The sequence below is a fragment of the Myodes glareolus genome, chromosome 3 (genome assembly GCF_982192425.1).
Source record: "Myodes glareolus chromosome 3, mMyoGla1.1, whole genome shotgun sequence".
Classification (NCBI taxonomy): domain Eukaryota; kingdom Metazoa; phylum Chordata; class Mammalia; order Rodentia; family Cricetidae; genus Myodes; species Myodes glareolus.
In genome coordinates, this window is record NC_142028.1 from 77,286,173 (window position 1) to 77,306,346 (window position 20,174).

The 20,174-nt window shown below is 41.0% G+C and overlaps 2 protein-coding genes across 19 annotated transcripts in view; one reads left to right on the forward strand and one right to left on the reverse strand.

Moving 5' to 3' along the window:
* Positions 1-13,753, reverse strand: part of Gpbp1l1 (GC-rich promoter binding protein 1 like 1) — a 42,034-nt gene extending 28,281 nt beyond the window's left edge. For 2 of the 4 annotated variants that reach the window (XM_048443964.3, XM_048443962.3), the window contains exon 1: positions 13,096-13,255. The gene's annotated coding sequence lies outside the window, so the exon portion shown is untranslated. Of the gene's footprint in view, positions 1-12,679; positions 12,839-13,095; positions 13,256-13,734 lie in introns of those variants that run through there. The other 2 variants (XM_085686466.2, XM_048443961.3) reach the window with 2 other exon arrangements.
* A 130-nt stretch (positions 13,754-13,883) lies between these two features.
* On the forward strand, positions 13,884-19,438 carry Tmem69 (transmembrane protein 69). Of its 15 annotated transcripts, none has more exons than XM_085686471.2 (4): positions 13,884-14,123; positions 15,289-15,402; positions 15,874-15,953; positions 17,595-19,438. In XM_085686471.2, exons 3-4 carry the CDS (start codon positions 15,912-15,914, stop codon positions 18,303-18,305), a joined length of 753 nt encoding a protein of 250 aa, XP_085542597.1. In that variant the 5' UTR covers positions 13,884-14,123; positions 15,289-15,402; positions 15,874-15,911; the 3' UTR covers positions 18,306-19,438. The 15 variants fall into 15 exon arrangements, with proteins under 15 accessions (XP_085542597.1, XP_048299925.1, XP_085542595.1 ...); XM_048443968.3 differs by having other exon boundaries at positions 13,885-14,123; positions 15,821-15,953; XM_085686469.2 differs by having other exon boundaries at positions 13,885-14,123; positions 15,841-15,953.
* Positions 19,439-20,174: the final 736 nt, after the last annotated feature.

Genomic DNA, 20,174 nt, shown 5'->3' on the forward strand with positions numbered 1-20,174 from the left:
TATGCTGCCTTACCTTACCTAGAGGTGGGGAAGGGGCGTCTCTGATTGTAAAGGGAAAGGATCTTAAAGTTTAGCAGATTAGTGAAGATACAAAATAAGACACAGTAATTTAGATGTAGTAATTTAAGGTACAGTTAATAAAAAGCAGTAATTTAGGAAGTTAATCCTATTGTCCCACCTTACCTTGGGACAGTCACCTACTAGAAACTTAGACAAACTCTAAGTATATATGAAATGGTAACCAAAAGCAAAACCCTGGCATGCTAATATGTTCTTATAAACCTAGGACTGGGGCTGCTTGAGGCAAGCACACCCTCCCCTCCTCATAGGGTGGGGAGCGGGAGGCAACTGACCTACCAGAGTAGCTTGTTTGGCCAGTTCCAGGTCAGTGAGTCTTTTCTTAAAAAAAAAGAAGAGGAAGGGAGAAAGGCGGAGGGAGGAGGAGGAAGAGGAAAAAAAAGAAGGGGTTCCTCAGTGCCTAAGGAACAATATCCAAAGTTGTGCTCTGACCTTAGCACATACAAAGTTATGTGTAACACCACCCCCTCCAAAAAGGAGCACCAGCACAAGGCTGGGGGGTGTTGTTAATGGACATAACTCTACATATTAAACAAATATTCCTCAAATAATCTGCATGTGTAGTATATGCCTATAATTACAGCAAGAACATCAGAAGTAAGGCCATGCTGGGTTACAGCATGAGAATTTATCTCAAAATCAATATAAGGGGGCTGGAGGGATGGCTCAGAAGTTAAGAGCACTGGCTCTTCTTCCAGAGGTTCTGAGTTCAATTCCCAGCAACCACATAGTGGCTGACAATCATCTTACAGATCTGATGCCCTCTTCTGGTCTGCAGGCAAACATGTAGACAAAACACTGTATACATAATAAATAAAATAAATCTTTTTTAAAAAAATCAATATAAGGGCTGATGACATGGCTGAGCCTATAAAGGTACTTGATGTTGGACAATACATATATAAGCCTGATGACTGATCCGAGTTTAATACCGTGAACCCATTTAAAGGAAGAAAAAGCACACCAACTCCAGTTATTTCATCACCTCCAGAATTAACATGGCATGTGTGCCACCTCTTCCAACAATCACATACACAGTAATGAATTAAATTTAAAAAACAGAGCCGGGCATGGTGGGTGGCACAGGGGCCTTAGATCCCAGCACTTGGGAGGCAGAGGCAGGCAGATCTGAGTTCCAGACCAGCCTGGTCTACACAGTAAATTCTAGGATAGCCAGAGCTACAGACTGAGACCTTCCCTGTCTTAAAAAACAGAAACCATAATAATATAATAACCATCATTACCTTTTAAAAATGAAAATAAAACCCATTTTTCCCAAATGCAATCTAGAAATACTATGCTTCATACTTAAAACATCCTTCACTTAGGCCAGGTGGTGGTGGCCTGCACCTTTAATCCCATCCCTTGGGAGGCAGAGGTGAGTTGAGCCCAACCTCACAGAGTGAGTTCCCAGGACAGCAAGGGATACACAACTCCTCCACCCCCAAAACAATTCCCTAATTTTGCCTTCAGGTTTGATATGCCATTTTTATTCTGTTATAAGCATTTTAAGCTGGGTGGTAGTGGCACATGCCTTTAATCCCAGCACCTGGGAGGCAGAGGCAGGCAGATCTCTTTGAGTTCGAGGCCAGCCTGGTCTACAAGAGCTAGTTACAGGACAGGCTCAAAGAAAGCTACAGAGAAACCCTGTCTCAAACAAAACAAAACAAAACAAAACAAAAAAGGAAGCATTTCAATCATAAAAATCTTGAACTATAAAATGAATTATCTATTGTATGCTATATAAATGCTGACGTTTACCTGCCATAAAGATCTTTCTTTTAGCAGCCTATTAGAAAGTTAAAAATACAGAGTGCTTTCTAGCCAAACTTATTTAATTCTGGCTTCACAAAGAGTCTTGAAGTAAGAGTAATAGATATAATTTGGTAATTTGGTAAATCTTCCATGAAGATTTTCTAGTACACTATAGAAACTGTCTATAACAAATCATTTACAAAGCAGAGATTTCACAAGTTGTGTATTATACAGAATTGAAAAAGGGTATATTTTTAAGTCTCAGCTAAACTGACCTGTTGAACAGCTAACTGAACTGTTTTAACTCTACTATATAGCACTTCCTCTACAGCTCTGCTCACCTCTCTCACTTTTTAAAAATAAGATGTAGAACACAGCTTGTATGTGATCCCTTAGCAGAACATACACTAAAAATTGAATCAACTATTTAATTTTAAGACAGGTTCTCACTGGGATTACTTGGCTGATCTGAAACTCAGATACTCAGTCTTTTTAGTGCTAGGGTTAACAGTATGAGCCACCACACTCAACTACTTAATTTTATCTAGTCTTTCATTTATCCCAAGCACAAAACAAACAAACAACAACAACAACCCCACCACTAGTTGGCACACTGTAGATACTAAATAAAGATTTGCTTAATAACTGTATAACTCAATTAAGATACTAATACCAACTTTACAAAACAATGTCACATTGGTTTTCAACCAGGTGTTACGTCCCCCACAGCGATGCAGATTGTCAGACTGGAAGCTACCTTCTGCTGTTTGTGGATATAAAACAGTGCCCTTCTATGAGGTCTTAATGTGCATCCCTTGACTACGCGTTCACTGCATTCACTATGTTTATTTTGTTGTAGATGTACTTTTTCTTTTTTGAGTCAGTCTTACTATGTAGTTTAGGCTAGCTTTGAACTCCTGGGTTCAAGTCATCACCCTGCTTTGGTCTCCTTACTTGATGGAATAAAAAAGTGCATATTACCATTCCTATTTTTACTTACGTATTTTTTGATTATGTGTCTTGGGTATGGGTTTGTGTATGTGTGTCTGCTGAGGCCTAAGTAGGGTGTCAAATCTGTTGAACTAGAGTTACAGATAGCTGTGAGCTGTCTGACATAGGCATAGGAAACCAAGATCAAAATTCCAGTATGTGCTTTTAATCAGTGAGCAATCTCTGCACCTCCTCTAAGTTCTGCTTTTGTTAATTTATTTATTTATATATTTTATGTATATTAAGTGCTATCTGCATGCACGACTGCACACCAAAAGAGAGCATCGGATCTCATAAATGGTTTGAGATGTCATGTGCTTGCTGGCAAGTGAACTCAGGATCTCTCTTAACCACTGAGACATCTTTCCAGGCTCTTGCTTTGTTCTAAATACTCCTTTGCTATAAAATATTTGTTCTCAGCATTTGACGCAGGGCTAAAATATATACTGACTCTAATGATTAGAGTTGCAAATACTCTCTATCCTCTCATTACACTACGCCCCTTAATGAAAAATACTTTAGTCAAAAACCTTTAAGATACATATTTCCATGTCTTATTTCTTGGTTTTTATTTTTTGAGAGTCTCATGATACAGCTATGGCTCACCTGGAATTTATAATGAAGACCAGGCTAGCCTCAAACTCATGGGTGTTGCTACTGCTTCTGTCTCCTTTGTAATGGAATTCCAGTAGAGCACCACTTATAAATATGGTACAGCGTTTTGAATGGAAACATCCCCTAGAGGTTCATGTATTTGAACATTTGGCCCCCAGTTGGCAGTGCTATTTGGAAATTATGGAACCTTCAGGAGGTAGAATCTTGCTGGAAGTTATGTACTGGTGCAGTGGGGTAGAGGTATGAGCTTTGAAATCTTATATAGACTGGCCATGCTTCCTGTGTGTGGATGAAAATGTAACCTACCTACCATGCCTTCCCCATTGTTATAAACTCTTTCCTCTGGAACCATAAACCAAACAATTCTTTCTTCTGTAAGTTGTTTTTTGTGAGTATGGTTTTTCAAGACAGGGTTTCTCTGTGTGACAGTTCTATCTGTCCTAGAACTCTGTAGGCAAGTCAGGCCTCGAACTCACAGAGATTCACCTGCCTTTGTCTCTCAAGCACTGGTATCAAAGGTGTGCATCACCACCACCTGGCCTTTATGTTGCTTTTGATTTTGGTATTTTATCATTAACAACAAAAAAGTCTAATACAGACAGTAAAAGTTGAAGAAGGTAACGGAGAGACAAATATTGCATGCTTTCACTCATACGGGGAACCTACATTTACAGAGGACATGCTGGGCGGTGGCGGCACACGCCTTTTTTAGTCCCAGCACTTGGGAGGCAGAGGCAGGCAGATCTCTGTGAGTTCGAGGCCAGCCTGGGCTACAAGAGCTAGTTCCAGGACAGGCTCCAAAGTTACAGAGAAACCCTGTCTTGAAAAACCAAAAAAGCCACAAAGGTCATAAAAGAAAAAGAGAAATAAATAAATAAAAGAAAAAGAGGACTATCTGGGAAGGGATGATTAGTAGGCAGGGATAAAGGAGGATAATAAGACCAAATATAACCAAATTGCAATGATAAACATGAAAACGTCATCATGCTTTTAAAAAATGAACAGCTGGGCAGTGCTGGCGCTTGCCTTTAATCCCAGCCCATGGAGAAACCATGTCTCAAAACAACAAAAAACCTGCCAGGCGTGGTACTAGTATTCAGGAGGCGAATCTTTGAGAGCTCCAAGACAGACAAGGCTACACAGAGACCCTGTCTCAAAATACAATAAACAAAAGAAAACATACACAAAAGCTTTCAACTTTATGTTGTACTGAGAAACTACCATAAATAGAAGCAAATTGTACAAATCAAGATTCTTAGTTAAAAACAAAACAAAAGCACATTTGGATAACTAAACCAGAAAAGGAATTTACCAAAACACCACTGAGTTCAGAGAATTAGGAGACTTTGATTTGGCAAATATATAAAACAATGGAAGCTAAGCAGATGAAACCATTGCCATGGTCACAACACAGGAAGAGCAGGCTTAGGAAACTGCCTAAGCGAGCAATGCAACCAATTGCCAAAAGAATGAATTCTAAATTGTCTCTACTTCTTTGTAGTTCACTGCACAGCCTGGGTTCGCATATTCAAGCACACAGCCTCTTCAGCATTCTCTCTCAGTTAGATTCATGAAAAACCAATATAAAAGGGGCCGAAATGGTAGAGACAAAACAAACACTATGTTATGTCTCAGAGGCTATAGTCTGGCACCAAGCCTGACGACCCAAGTGAGTGTAATCCCCAGAACATGTAACATGAAAAAAGAAAACAGATTCCTGAAAGTTGTCCTCTGACCCACCCCACAATGTAAAGAAATGGTCTCTCAAAAGCAATAATAAAAGATCATCTTAAAAATAAATTAGTAAGGATTGGAGAGGTGGCTCAGCGGTTAAGAGCATGGGCTGTTCTTCCAGGGGACCGAGGTTCAATTCCGAGCACCCACATGGCAGCTCACAACCATAACTCCAGTTCCCAGGGATCCGATACTCTTACATAAACATACATGCAGGCAAAACACCAACACATAGAAAACAAACAAACAAACAATTAGTGATGAACTAAGTCTATCATCTTACCTTCAGCATCTCTGCTCTGAAATTTTCAGAAAATAGTAATGTTTTAACTTTCTCAAGTAGTTAATCTTCTCTAATACTTTGTTACATTCAAAGAACACAAACATTTAATGCAATCACAACTAAAAATTAAATCTAAAATCAAACATTTCCAAATAAGAATGACATATTTAAATACAACAAAGATAAGAAAAATTCTACCAGAGCCAAGAATACAAAAAACAAAGAAGCATATATTTATTACCAGATGCAATCTGACCATTACTTCTGGCTTTTAAGATTCTGATAATTAAGGGGGCTATATTTACGCAGGATCATTAAACTTTTTTTGATGGCAGCTGCTATTTTTAAATTATTCTATTTTTATTTATGTGTGTGAGTGTGTGTATGTGCACTATGTGGGTGTGTGGTGTCTATGGAGGTCAGCAGACAATTGCAAGTCACTATATGGATGTTGGGAACCAAACCTGGGTCCTGTGTAAATGCAACAAGTGTTTTTAACAGCTTTGTCCCAGCCCTGTTTGTTTTTTTAGACCAGGCTGGCCTCAATCTAACTGACTAAATATGTGTCAGAGGAAGATGTGAACTCTATCCTGCTCATCCCAAGTGACAGGATTACAGCTGTGAGTTAGGAACCTACCACGCTGTTTATGAAATTTTAAGATTATTCAAATTTCTTTTCACAATATTAGAAAATGAACCCAGGATCAGGAACTCTAATACCATGCTAAATTCCCAACATTTAAATATTACAACTCCAATTTGTTGTTTTTGTACACAGAGAAACCCTACCTTGAAAAACAAAAAACAAAGAAATTCATCTCAAGAAGAGATGTGGCTCAGTTCACAGAGTGCTTGTCTATCATGCACAAAGCCCTGAAACTGGAAAAGATTGTGAGTTACCACGTGGATGCTGGGTATTGAAACTGGGTCCTCTTCAAAAGCAGTAAGTGTTCTTAATTTCTGAGTCAACTCTCCACCCCTTCACAAGCTTTTTATGTGCATTAAGATTTGGGTGCAAAGCCAGGAAGATGGCTCAGAAGGCAAACCCAATAATCTGAGTTCCATCCATGGACCCATATACTGGAAGGAAAGAACTGACTCTCAAAAAGTTGTTCTCAAGCCGGGTGGTGGTGGCGCATGGTTTTAATCCAAGCAATCGGGAGGCAGAGACAGGTGGATCTCTGTGACAGGTCTACAGCTTAAGTTCCAAGACAGGTTCCAAAGCGAAAGAGAAACCTTGTCCCAAAAAACAAAACAAAAAAGGAAAAAAAAAAGTTGTTCTCTCACCACAATATGTGCCAAAGCATGCATACGCTCACACAAATAAATATGAAAAAGAATTTTAAAAGAGTCCAATTTGCAAGGTGTAATGGTGCACACCTTTAATCGCAGCACTTGGGAGGCAGAGGCAGGTGAGTTTGAGGCCAGCCTGGAACCTACAGATCCCAAAAAAGTAAATGAAAATGTAAACCTGTAAGTGCAAATAAGGGATTTCAAGCCAAATTTAAAGTACAGTCAACCTCAGGAGGATTAAAAAAAAAAATCACAGCCAATCGTAAACCTCATGTTCATTTTTTTTTTTCATTCCAGTGATTTGGCCTTTATAGTCCTTTCTTTCTTTCTTTTTTTGTTTTCCGAGACAGGGTTTCTTTATGAAACAGTCCTGGCATTAACAATATAGACCAGGCTGGCCTTGAAGGCATTTATAATAAGTCTTACTAACAAAGCAAGTTCACAGAAAAGTAAATTTAATGAGCAGTTCAAAATTAATTTCTTTAAGAAAGACCACTGAAGGCTGAGCAGTGTTGGCGCGTACCTTTAATCCCAACACCTGGGAGGGAGATACAGACAGATCTCTGTGAGTTTGAGGCCAGCCTGGTCTTCTGAGTTCCAGGACAGGACATGCTCCAAAGGCTAGAGAAACCTTGTCTCAACCAAAAAAAAAAAAAAACAACAAAAAAAAAACCCAACAACAACCAAAAAGACTACTGGTATAATCTATTTACAGCATGTCATGTACAAATCCTGGGCCTGATCCCCAGAACTACTACTACACTCCCTCATCCCAACTCCCCCAAAACAAAAAAGGATGTTGTGATCTTGTACTTTTGTACATCAGCTGGCAAATTCTAAAGTTCTTTGGTTGTTGAATACCGTTTTATGGTCCCTGCCACCAGTGCACTAAAACTAGCACTAACACTAGTTAGTTTTAGAGCCTCTAGTGTCTCTTCTGCTGAAAAATTAAGTTTGCCAAACAAATCAGTAAAGGGCTGATTGATTGCTTTAGTAAAGGAAAATAAATTAATATCATTCCCTTTCTATATCTTTTAATGTATTTGAAACCATCCATAAAACTCAATTTATATTACAATAGGTAATGAACCTTACAATTAAAGTTAAAGAAGTTCAGCGTCTCTTATAGAATTTCCTGCTTTTTTTTTTTTTTTCGAGACAGGGTTTTTCTATGTGACAATCTTAGTTGTCTTGAACTTGCTTTGTAGACCAGAATGGTCTTGAACTCCCAGAGATCTGCCTGCCTCTGCCTTCCAAATGTTGGGATAAAAGGTGTGCACCATTACTGCCCATCTAAGAACCATTTTTTTTTAAAAATTCTTTGACTGTGGCTAGTTTTGTTTGAGGCAGACTTCAGTAGCAAACAGAAATCATTGGGTTTGATTTAGAAGTAACTTGGGGTGTTAAATCTCCAGCACAAACAGCTACATGCTAAACAAATGTCCGATAGTACCAACTACAATGACTTATAAAGTAAATGTTATCTTATCTGTGTACTAAAAGCCTCCCTCCCATTTGTATAAAAAGACACAAAACCAAATGTGCCCTTTAAGAAAAAAAAGAAAAAATATGTCTGTGAATGCGGTTTGTGTGTGTGTTCCTGTGAACGCAGGTGGACACATGCCACTGCACACTAGAGGTTGAGGACAATCTCCAGTGTCAGTCCATGTCTTCTCCCTTGTCTGAGACAGGGTCTCATTTGTTGTTACATTTGCCAGGCTACTAGGTCCATGTACTTCCAGGGATTCTCCTGTCTCTTTCCCATTTCCTTGTAGGAACACTGGACAGCAGACTAGAAATGGTTTCATATGAGTTCTGGCCTTAATAAATGCAAACCCTCATGCTTGTAAGGCAAGTACTTCATGACCTGAGCCATCTCCCCAGCTCAAATTTGTCTTTTCTCTTTTTTTATTACATAGCATGTGTGCGGAGATCAATTTACTAGAGATGGTTTTCCTAACATCCACACAGATCCCAGGGATCAAGCTCAGGTTCTCTCAAGCGTGACAGCTACCCAACTGAGATATTTTGTCCACCCTAAGTTTTGTCTTAACTCAGGATGCTTTAAAATGGCTCATGACCCTTAATATTACAACAGTCTGACTTTCATGTTTAAAGGCAAGCAGCCCAACCTCCATCAATGCAAAAACTAAACAAACAAAAAAACCAACTAAGGTCAGATGTACTTTAACTCAAGCACTAGAGGCAGAAGCAGGCAGATCTCTTGAGTTTGATGCCAACTAATGCCTACACAGCAAATTCCAAGCCAACTAGGACTACAGAGCGGGACCAGGTCCAAAACAAAACACAACAGAACAAAAACCCTCAACCAACCAACAAGATCACAACACAGACACACACACACACACAAAACAAGTCAAGCACCATGACAGTCCACTTAGGTTTTTGTGGCCTCAACTGGCTAGTAGATAAATGAATCTTAGCCTCATTTTTCTCAACTGCAAAGTAAAGAATAAAAAAACTGCTTGGCATGTCATGAAATTGTACACATAAAATCAGAGCTACTTAGGAGGAGGCAAAGCAGTAGGTTCACAATCCAAGACCTGCTATAGCAACTTAGTGAGACCTAGTCTCAAATAACATTAAGGATACAATTAAGTATAAGAGTGTTTGGTTATCATCCAAAAAGCACTCAGTTCAATCAATCTTCAGTATCAGAAAGGCAAAAACAAAAACAAAAAAACAAAACCAAAAAAAACCCATATTACCATCACAAAGTAATTAATTCAATAAATAGAAAGCACTTTGAGCTAGACAAGGTGGCACACGCCTTTGATCCTAGCCCTTGGGAGGCAGAGGCAGGTAGATCTCTGTGAGACCAGCTTGGTCTTCAAAATGAGTTTCAGGGAAGCCAAAACTACACAGAAAAAAAACCTTGCCTTAAAGAAAAAGAAAACAAACAAACAAACAAAAAAAAAAACAAAACAAAACCTGGGCAGCAGTCTCTCCCTGACACATTAGTCTTAAACCATAAAATTAAGATAAGTTATCTTCTGAAAGATTGAGAATTGCTTTAACTTTCTTTTTTTAAAATATTTATTTATTATGTATACAATATTCTGTCCGCGTGTATGCCTGCAGGCCAGAAGAGGGCACCAGACCCATTACAGATGGTTGTGAGCAACCAAGTGGTTGCTGGGAATTGAACTCAGGACCTTTGGAAGAGCAGTCAGGGCTCTAAACCTCTGAGTCATCTCTCCAGCCCTTGTGTTTTAACTTCAATGAGGATTTAAAACTGCACAGAACTGAGTGGTGGTGGCACACGACTTTAATCCTAGCATTTGGAAGGCAAAGGCAAGTGGATATCTGAGTTCGAAGTCAGTGGTCTAAAGAAGAAGTTCCAGAACTGTCAGGACTATACAGAGAAACCCAGCCTTGAAAAAAATAATAAATAAATAAATTATAGGGGTTAGTGATTTGACTCAGTGGTTAAGAGCACTTACTCTTGCAGAGGAACCTGGGTTCAATTACAAGAACATACACTGTAGCTCACAACCAACTGTAACTCCAGTCCTAGGGGATCCAAGACCCTCCTCAGACATTCAAGGACATCACATATACATGTGGTGCACATACATACATACAGACAAAACATTTCTAAGGTTAAATAATAAAATAATATAAATAAGTAAATTGGTGGTATATAGAACAGTGACAGTATGCTTGTAGCATGCACTAGACTCTGAATTCAATGCCCCACTTTGAAAATAAAAAGTAGCCGGATGTGGTGGTGCATACCTTTAATTCCAGCATTGGAAAGGTAGAAGAAGCAGGTGGATCTCTGTGAGTTCCAGACCAGCATGGCTCTACATCAGGGGTTCTCAACCTGGAGCTCATGAACTCCATAAGGGTCGCACATGAGATATTTACATAATGATTCATAATAGCAGAAAAAATTAGTTATGAAGCAGAAATAAAATTTTATTGCTGGGGCTCACCACAACATGAGGAACTATATTGGGAAGTACTGTACAAATTCAGAAATTAGTAATTACTGAAGCATTAGGAAGGTTGAGAACCACTGCTCTACATAGTGAGACTGTCAAAAAAATGTATATACTTATACATGTATACACACAGAAATACATTTCAAGATTTCTTACCACACACATATATTGAAATGGCTGAAAGTACCCTTCTCTTCAACTAAGACTTTAAACAATCAAAGATAAGAATTGTTTAATTAGGAGCTGGAGAGATGGCTCAATGATTAAGAGCACTGGCTGCTCTTCCAGAGGTCCTGAGTCCTGAGTTCAATTCTCAGCAATCACATGTGGCACACAACCACCTGTAATGAGACCTGCTGCCCTCTTCTGGCCTGTAGCATACATGCAGGCAGAACACTGTACACAAAAAATCGTTTTAAAAATTGTTAAATTAATTCAAAATAAAGGCTTCCCATTCCCTTTCCCCAATTTCAAGAACTCCGAAAGCACACCATAATCAACTGAAAGAATGTCGAGAAGAACAAAGGGCCCCTCAGAAGTAGAGTTCAGGTGAATTTCAAGTGAGGCCTCTCCCGAGGGCTGTAAGAAATACTGTCAAACAGAACGCAGAACTTGTCACTTCTGAAAAGAACTTAACATGATTTTCTTGGAAGAACAACAAAATAAAAACAAAAAACCCAAGAGCACTGGCTTCTCTTCCAGAGCACCCAGGTTTGAGTCTCAGCACCCACATGGCATCTCACAACTGCCGGACACCGTATCTAACGGATCCAATGCCCTCTTCTGACCTCAGTAGGACCTGCATGTACATGTACACAGTACTCAGACATACATGCACGCACAATACCCATACGCATAAAATAATAAAATTCCCAGGAGAACAGGAATGTTTGAAAGAATGTATGAAATTAATTGAAACCACCTCTCTGGAAGATTGGATTATCTTGTGAATGGATTTTATCGATCCATTCACAATTAGCATTCTATTTTATTTTTTGAATAGGTAATTCAATCACAACTTTTCCAAAAACTAAAATTTGCTGTTGTTTCTGTTACACTTCCGACTGTGCGGGGTTTCTGTTTGTTTTGAGCCAACAGAAAGTGGACTTTAAAAAAAAAAAAAGTACAACCACCTGGCATTCCACTTCTGAAGGTTTTCACTTGCAAAATCATTTTTCTATTTATTTCATTTGCAAAATTGTTATTTTACACACACCTCATACCTTTCGTGGAATGAGGTGAAAACGACCTTAAAATAACAGGAGATCTCCAACAAACTACAAATTTCGGTCTGCTGAGATCAAACACGCACTGTTTTTATACGAGATTTACAGAGGAAAACGGATTATTACTAAGCAAAAAAACCATGAGCTAACTTCAGGTTTTCCAAGTAAGCAATAAATATCAAAGTTAAACTACTCACATTATACAAGCTAACCTCAGACACAAAATGGGCACACAAAACTGGTACCACAGCACAATTTCAGTAGTATTCGCTACTACCAAAAAACAAAAACAAAAAACCGCACCCATTCTTATGTAAACTTTAGAAGTAAACTTCCTGAACCTCACCTTTGTTTTCACCTACTAGCTCCATAGAAGCCAACTGCAAAAAGGGCCAGTTAACGTCCCATAGGGAAAAACGACCGAAATGTTATTGTATTTAAGCATTTAAACAGGGTGCTTCCTCAGGCTACAGCCATTTTAGATTCAGTTGTTTTTATTTTTTTTTAATTTTATAGGCTGAGGAGATTTAGCATGGAATAAAAATGACTATTCAAGCGACTTCAAGACCAATCAGTCCTCCTTCCCAATGGGACGGAGTTTGGTAGATGGCTGGTAAGACAATCGGAGGGAAAAGGTCTCACTAACCCGGAGAAGGGAAAAGGTCTCACTAACCCGGAGAACCCGAACTCAGGGCGTCAAAGTTCCCTTTCCCCTAGATATCCCACATTTGACTTACACGACTTCCCTTGTTAAGTTTCTCTTAACTGGAAAACAGAAGCCTTCGGCTCTTATTTTAAGGAAAGGGAAGGAAAGGAGTTAACGAAATCACTCCACCACTACCAAGCCGGAACTCTTGGAAAGGAGCCGGAGCCGCAGGTGAGCGTTTCCGACCCAGGACCGAAGTTGAAGTCGGAGCGCTCTGGAACCGCCGCGGCGACGCTAGTGTGCAAGGCTCCTCCCGTTGGGGGGAGGGGGCCGTTCCAACGGGACGACTCCCACTTCCTCTCGCCCACCCCGGGCGGACCTACACCAACCACCTGTGCAAGACCTTCTTCCAACTAGTTTTCCTAGACGGCCAGCCGGGCAGCCGGCAGAGCCCGTGCCGGACGACTCGAGGGCCACTTCTGCTCGATGTGCAGAACTCGCACTCACCCGGCAGCGGCGGGGCTTCGGTCAAGGGCGAGTCGCGACGTCTAAGAAGGCGTCCCTAGCTTCTCCGACCAGCAGAGGTGACTAGCCCACAACCATAACAAAGCTCTTCCCAAAATGGCTGCCCGGCCCACAAGGCCCAGGAGGGGGCAGAGCGGGCGGAGGAGGAGCGGCGACCAGCTGGGCCCGCCCCCTGCCGCTCCGGCCCGCCTCCCACACGCCCACTAGCAAAGGCGCACGCGCAGGCGCACCACCATGCCACGGTGACCCTGCGCGGGCGCCCGCCGCTTGCTCAGGGAGTGTTGGTCCGCTCCCACAGCGATTATGCCCCGCCCCGCTCCGCCCCGGCGCCCTTCAGCGCAGCAGCGGGGTGGCCGGCTCGCCCTTCCGCGAAGCCTTTCGCCTTTCTCGCGCCGCTCCTGAGGCGGGGACCAGCCGCACTCAGCACTTCCCCTTAAAGCTCCCCGCCGGGAGTCCGGCTTGGGAGCACGTGAACATGGGCGGGTCTATTTGTACCAGTTCTTCCCCGCCCATTCTTTCTTCACCTTCTCACACCTCACGCGTAACCCAGATAGATACTTCGCTAACTACTAGAACTAGCAAAGCAGTTACGGAAGGGCGTGTTTTCCGACACCTGCACACCTCTCGCTCCTCCTTTCACGTGCGCGCGTCGTTGAGACTCCAGCCCTTTTGGCGTGCCATAGACCCCCCACCCAGCACTAGAAGCATGCGCAGCGGTGTCGGGCGCGCTACCTGCCGGGAGTTGTAGTTCTTGGGCGTTGCAGGCGTCAAGGAGCCACCCGGGCGTGGGTTGGAATTCTAGTCCAGCACGGTCTTTGCTAATAGACTCCTGGGTCTACTAACACTTCATTAGGTATTGAACGACAGGAAAGGGCGGTGCAACCAGACCAGAGAAGTGGATGAACGTGAAGGCCTCGGTAGCCAGCCGCGTCTCTCACTTCTAGAATCTAAAACTTCTTCATGTTGTAGTACCTAGAGGAGTGGAGGAATTGACCACAGTGAGCCCCTAAGTAAGTGAGCTCCTATTTGTTTTCAGCTTTTTGCACAAAGATCCAAAAACGCTCAAATTGCTTGGTGCCTGTTTTGGCTGGCTGACGGCAGATGGGAGGCACGAAATCGCACAGTGGATAAATTAAAAAAAAAAAAAAAAAGACTTCCTGGATTACATCCAAGCCCAAGGCCCTTAATTCAGTGTGCATTTTGCACCTAGGCCTCTCTTTCTCAATGTAACTTCTAGGTAATAGTAAAGAGAGTGGACGTAAACACAGACTCGTCCCTCCACTCCTGCCCAGTACAAGTAATAAAGGACTCAAATGCAAAAACAGGAAGACTTTTTTTTTTCATTTCTGCAAAACCCCGTTGTTTTTCGCAAAGTTAAACGTTCCAAGCCAGCAGAGTAACACACTAATACCTTGTCTTAAAAAAAAAAAAAAATTCCGTGGATACTAATTGGTCTAACTCTAAGTCTCCTCCTACCTCCTTCCGCTACCATTAATGGGATTGTTTCAAAAATTGTACCCTACCTTCCTGAACTGCTAGATATAGTATGCTGTTTACGAATCCTGGAATAGAGACTAGTAAAGTACCTTGAAGTCGACATCAATTAGAATTAAATTTTAAACTAATCCCCGGGGCTGCAGGCTGCTCAGTGATGAAAGGCGCTTACTGCTCTTACAGAGAATTCGAGTTTAGCTTCCAGCATCTATACTGTAGGGGATCCGCACCTCTGGTCTTAGTGCGCACGTGCACTCAAGTACACGAACACACCCAAATATAAAAATAATATAAAATAATTGAGGGAGGGAAGCGCCCCCAAACGGAAAGAGGAGAGTCAGAACTTGCTGTAGTAAGTTGCCACCCGGACGCATTTTTCTGATCTCAGGAAGTGGGGTTGTGTGAGTCCAGTCGCCGGAAGTTCTCTTTCTGATTGAATTTGTTGTTCAGATCTTACGCCGCGTGATGGTGGAAAGTATGTATAAGGACTATGAAGGGTACGCTGTGGGCAGGAGGTGGGGGCGGGGGTCACTAAGAGCTGGTAAATAGGAGATGTATTGTCAGCCTAGACGTCTCAAGAAGTTTTGCTCCTAAATTCCGCTCCTATCTCAAAAATGGCTTGAGACGTTCAGTGTGGTTATTGCATTGACGACATGAAAATATTTGATCGTTTTCACGTAGATTGGGCTTTCTGTCCTTAATCTGCATCACCTGCCGAGGCTTCAGCCTAACACTTTCTTTACATACTTCGCAATTGGAAAACAACGTGGTACAGTGATTATGGAGTTCTAAAAGGTATACAGTTAATATATGTAAAACATGTAGTTACCTTGCCTGGTTCACAACTAAGCTATATTTGTGGCTGCTATCATTATTGTAAGTGTAAAAATTCCTAAGCTCTGAAGTAGACAATAATTAAAGACGATAGTTAATGGGAACAAAAGTTATGACTGTGAGTTTTAAAGATAAGACTAGCACCTAAGGAAATGGTAAAGATGTTTACTAAATCCAGATGTTTAGTTTCTGCACATTGCTCTTTTTGGACAGCCAAACTAAAATTGGGGGGGGGGGGGATCGTATTTCCTTAATGTTACTCTTTGAGAATTATTTTCAAAAGAAATCATGTTCTATTGAGATTCTTATGATTTATTACTTTTGTAAAATTAATGTATAAAATAAGGACAACAAAGTGATATGCTGTTTTCTGTATAAGCACCTTTGCTTCAAATTCAGCTATCCCACTCAGCTGCACAATATATTAATCAGCACTGCATCTTCTGGAACAAAACTGAATAGAGACCAGTATGCTTCACTTCATCCAGAAATTTTCTGGAGCCTCTTCAAAGGTTAGTTGAGCACTATTTGTCAATAACTGTCTGACTAGGGCAAATATATACACACACACACACCTCATGTATTCTAGTGAGGAAGGAGAACAATGAGTAGATTGTGCATAAATAAGATATTTACTATGTCAAGTAGAAACTGTTGTGGAGAACTGTACATTAGGGAAGGAGAACAGGGAATATCGACAACAGACAGGAACAGGAGAGATAGCTCGGCCTTGCACATACTACTGGGGCCTTAGTTTGATCCCAGCACCCATGTTGGGTGGTTTTACAACCAGTTACTCCAGCTCTAAAAGACTTGAAGTCTAAGGGCACCCACCCACACACAAGAATAAGTCCTACCAGAAAATAATAGACAGGATTTTATAACATAAATAGAAGGGTCAGAAATGAAGGAATGGCCATGTAGGTAGCTGAAGGAAAAGCATCCTCCTTTTGGAGACAAAAGGAATAAAGGCCAACATGAGATCATTCTTAGCATGTTTTTGAAGGCTTACCAAGACTCTTAAATAGCTGTTCCTTTTTAATTTTTAAATAATTCTCTTTTTTAAAAAAATAATTTTTTAGATTTTTTTGATGTTTATAAGTTTTTTTTATTGTATGTGATGAAACTAACAGGCCAAAAAAAGGTCATTTTTATATTTGAATAGTTTTACAAATTGTTACTTGTAGAAATGAAAACAAACAGGCATCCACAAAGGCAAGAAAGAAAACAAATGGGGAGATTTTAAGATTCTGTTTCTCTTCACCTCCACGGGCTGAAAATAGGTCTGCCTGTCAATCAGCAAATGCCTCTTCCCTCGGTTCTTGAGGGTGGTTTGAGTTTGGGGAATGGTTCGTCAAGAATTCCTCAAGTTCTTTCATCGTCCAAGCTCTTTGTCTTTTTTATGGTTTGCTTCCATGTGCAAGAGAACATTTTTCATTTGACGCTTTAGAGAGGATTCTCCATATATGCTGATTTCAGCTACGTTTGACAGTGTCCACTGTCAACCAAATCTTGCCATTGAACGGCTCTAATGGCAAAGATCCTTTTTGCCACCCAGGTCTCCATGTGGAGCACGATAGGTTCACAGATTTCGTTCTGAGGCCGCGGGGACACAGGTGGAGTGCTAAGCTTCTCTGAGGAAGGGTCCCCCATTGGTCTATTCGGCTTGTGGCGGGCGTCACTAATGTGGGCCTCCATACTGGAACTCTCCAAGAGCAAGGGCGAGGAGCTGCTAGAACACCCCCCACCCCCGTGGCTCTGGAGCTTGTTCTGGCACTAGCTCTTGTAGACCAGGCTGGCCTCGAACTCACAGAGATCCACCTGCCTCTGCCTGGGATTAAAGGCGTGTGCCACCACCGCCTGGCTAGATTTTTTTTTTTAATGTGTATATATGTACCATTGTATACAGTGCATGTGGAGGCAAGGAAAGGGTGTCCGATCTCCTTGAAACTAGAATTACAGCTGATTGTGAGCCACCATGTAGAATGGGGAATCAAACCTGGATACTCTGGAAGAGCAGTCAGTGCTCTAAATCATCAAGACATCACTCCAACCCCCAAATTATATGTGTATGGGGTTTTGCCTCCTGCATGTATGTCAGTGTACATGTTCTTATTTTTAAACTTTGTCTCTTGGTTGTTTTACCTTTATAGATGCTGAAGTACCCTTTTACAGTGAGACTCAGAGCCAGCAGAATAGATGTACTTTCTCCCAAGACATCGTTTCAGCAGAACCTTTCCCCTTTGTCGCCAAGGACTTGGCTTTCGACATCATTTCAAGTGTGTATGAACAACATACAGTGCTATCATGTATCACCATGCAACTTTAAAAGACAGCAGAAGGAAGCAGTTGTTCCCTCCAGGACACCAAGCATCACGTACCTACCTGATAGCCCAAAGCCAGCATTATACATAAGTCTGGTGGGGTTAGTCCCCTTTATTGCTCCACCACTCACCATGGTCATAACAAAGTCTTATATCCCCATATTAGCGTTTACTCAGGTGGCTTATGGAGCCGGGTTCCTAGCTTTCTTGGGAGGGGTTAGATGGGGCTTTGCCCTGCCAGAAAGCAGTCCAGCCAAACCAGACTACATTAACTTAGCTAGTAGTGTGAGTCCTCTTCTGTTTTCATGGGTAGCCGTCCTCTTTTCTGAAAGACTCAGTGAAGCCATTGTCATAGTAATAATAGGTTTAGGTATAGCATTACACAATGAACTTTTCCTCTTGCCACATTATCCCAACTGGTTCAAAGCCTTGAGAATAGTAAGTACTTTAGTGGCTTTTTTCTCATTTGTAGTCACTTTAATACTTAAAAGTATTTACCCAGAAAAAGGGCCCAAGAGACTTGCTGATGTAGAAAAATAAAACTACTTTGCTGTGGAATAATCCTTCTGTTCTGTACACTGTGAAGACGTGTTGCTCTCATTGTTAATAAAGAGCTGATTGGCTGCTGGCTAGGCAGGATTTTGGGGACCAAGAATGCTGGGGAGAAGGGTAGAGTATATGCCATGAGACTTAGAGGAAGCAGGATGGGAAGTAAGTACATGAGGTAAATGAGCCTGGGGCACATAGATTAATATAAATGGCTAATTTATAAGAGCTAGCTAAAAAACAAGCTTAAGCTATCAGCTGAGCATTTATAATATTAAGTCTCTGTGTGATTATTTGGGAGTGGCTGGTGGGACTGAAAAGTCCACCTAAACTACATTATTGTATTATTTGCCACTTGGCTGTAAGTCTTGTAAACTTGCAGAATTTTTTTTTTCAGTTATGTCATGGGACATGTGTTCACAGAGTACACTGCCTTCAGAGACAAGAAGAGGGTATTGGAGTCCCTGGAGCTGGAGTTACAGACAGGCAGTTCTGAGCCTCTCAGCATCTGGCTGGGAATTAAACTTGAGTCCATAAAATACATGGTCTTGACCACTGAGCCTGAGCCCTTTATCTCTCGCTTATACACTTGCATGTTAGCATCACACTTGGGTTCCTTGTTTAGCTCTTTTTTCCTCCCACTGTTGGGAATTTATTCTTCATGGACTTTTTTTTTTTTTCATTTCTAAAAATTCTTTTAATCAAGTGATGTTGGCCCATGTGTTTAATTACAGCACTCAGGAGGCAAGAGCAGGTGGATCTTTGAATTTAAGGCCAGGCTGGCCTACAGACCAAGTGCCAGAATAGCCAGGGCCACACAGAGAAACCCTGTCTGGACAAACAACACACAAAACAAATTGTTTGTTTGTCTCACTAACAACTCTGGCTGTCCTGGAACTTGATATGTAGGCAAGGCTGGCCTAAAACTCGCAGAGATCTGCTTGCCTCTGCCTCCCAAGTGCTGGGATTCTAAATATTATTTTCTAAGTAATTCATCTTGAAAAATCTAATCCTTTATTGTGTCATGAGGTTAGTTTACATCTCTTTGTGAATTTTGTAGTCGTCTATTTAAACATTTCAGTGTTTGGATTATATTGAGAGCAATAAAAGACAAATTGAAAAATCTATTAGAGTCTATTAAGTATGAAGTCATTTCATGAAAAGAATACTCCTACTTCATTAGGAAGTCCATGACACCCTGAAAATAAAGGTATTTTTGTCAATTTGTATAGCACTTACCATTGGAAATTGCATGTGTAAGCCTTTTTTTTTTAAGATTTTTTTTTTAAGAGTACCAGGATAGCCAAGGAGACCCTGTCTAAAAGAACAACACACACACACACACACACACACACAAATTTATAATACAACCAGGTGTTTTGGACTACACCCTTAATCCAGAGGCAGAAGGATCTATTTACAAGTTACAGGACAGCCAATGCTACATAGAAAGGCCCTGTCTCAAATAAACATAAAATAATGGCAAAAAAGTATTGCTTTGCTTTGTTTGTTTGATTTTCTTTTCCTCCTAGAAATTGAACCTGTGCTTCATAAATGCTATTAGCACTGCTACTGAGCAATACATCCCTAACCTAACACCCTGGATTTTAACTTAAAAACCCGGGCTGGGGGCTGGGAAATAATACACATTTAATGAACTTTTCAGGTAACTTCTGAGTTGATCATACATAAATACCAAATACTGAATGTCTTGATATTTCATTTCTGCCACAGGCATATGTGTGTGTGAGAGAGAGATCATATCCCTTGCCATTTTTGTCTGGTACTGGGCAATAATGAGAATTGAACTGGTATTTTGTGAATCTGTTTTGAACCAAAAAGCATTCTCTAAACAATAGGAGC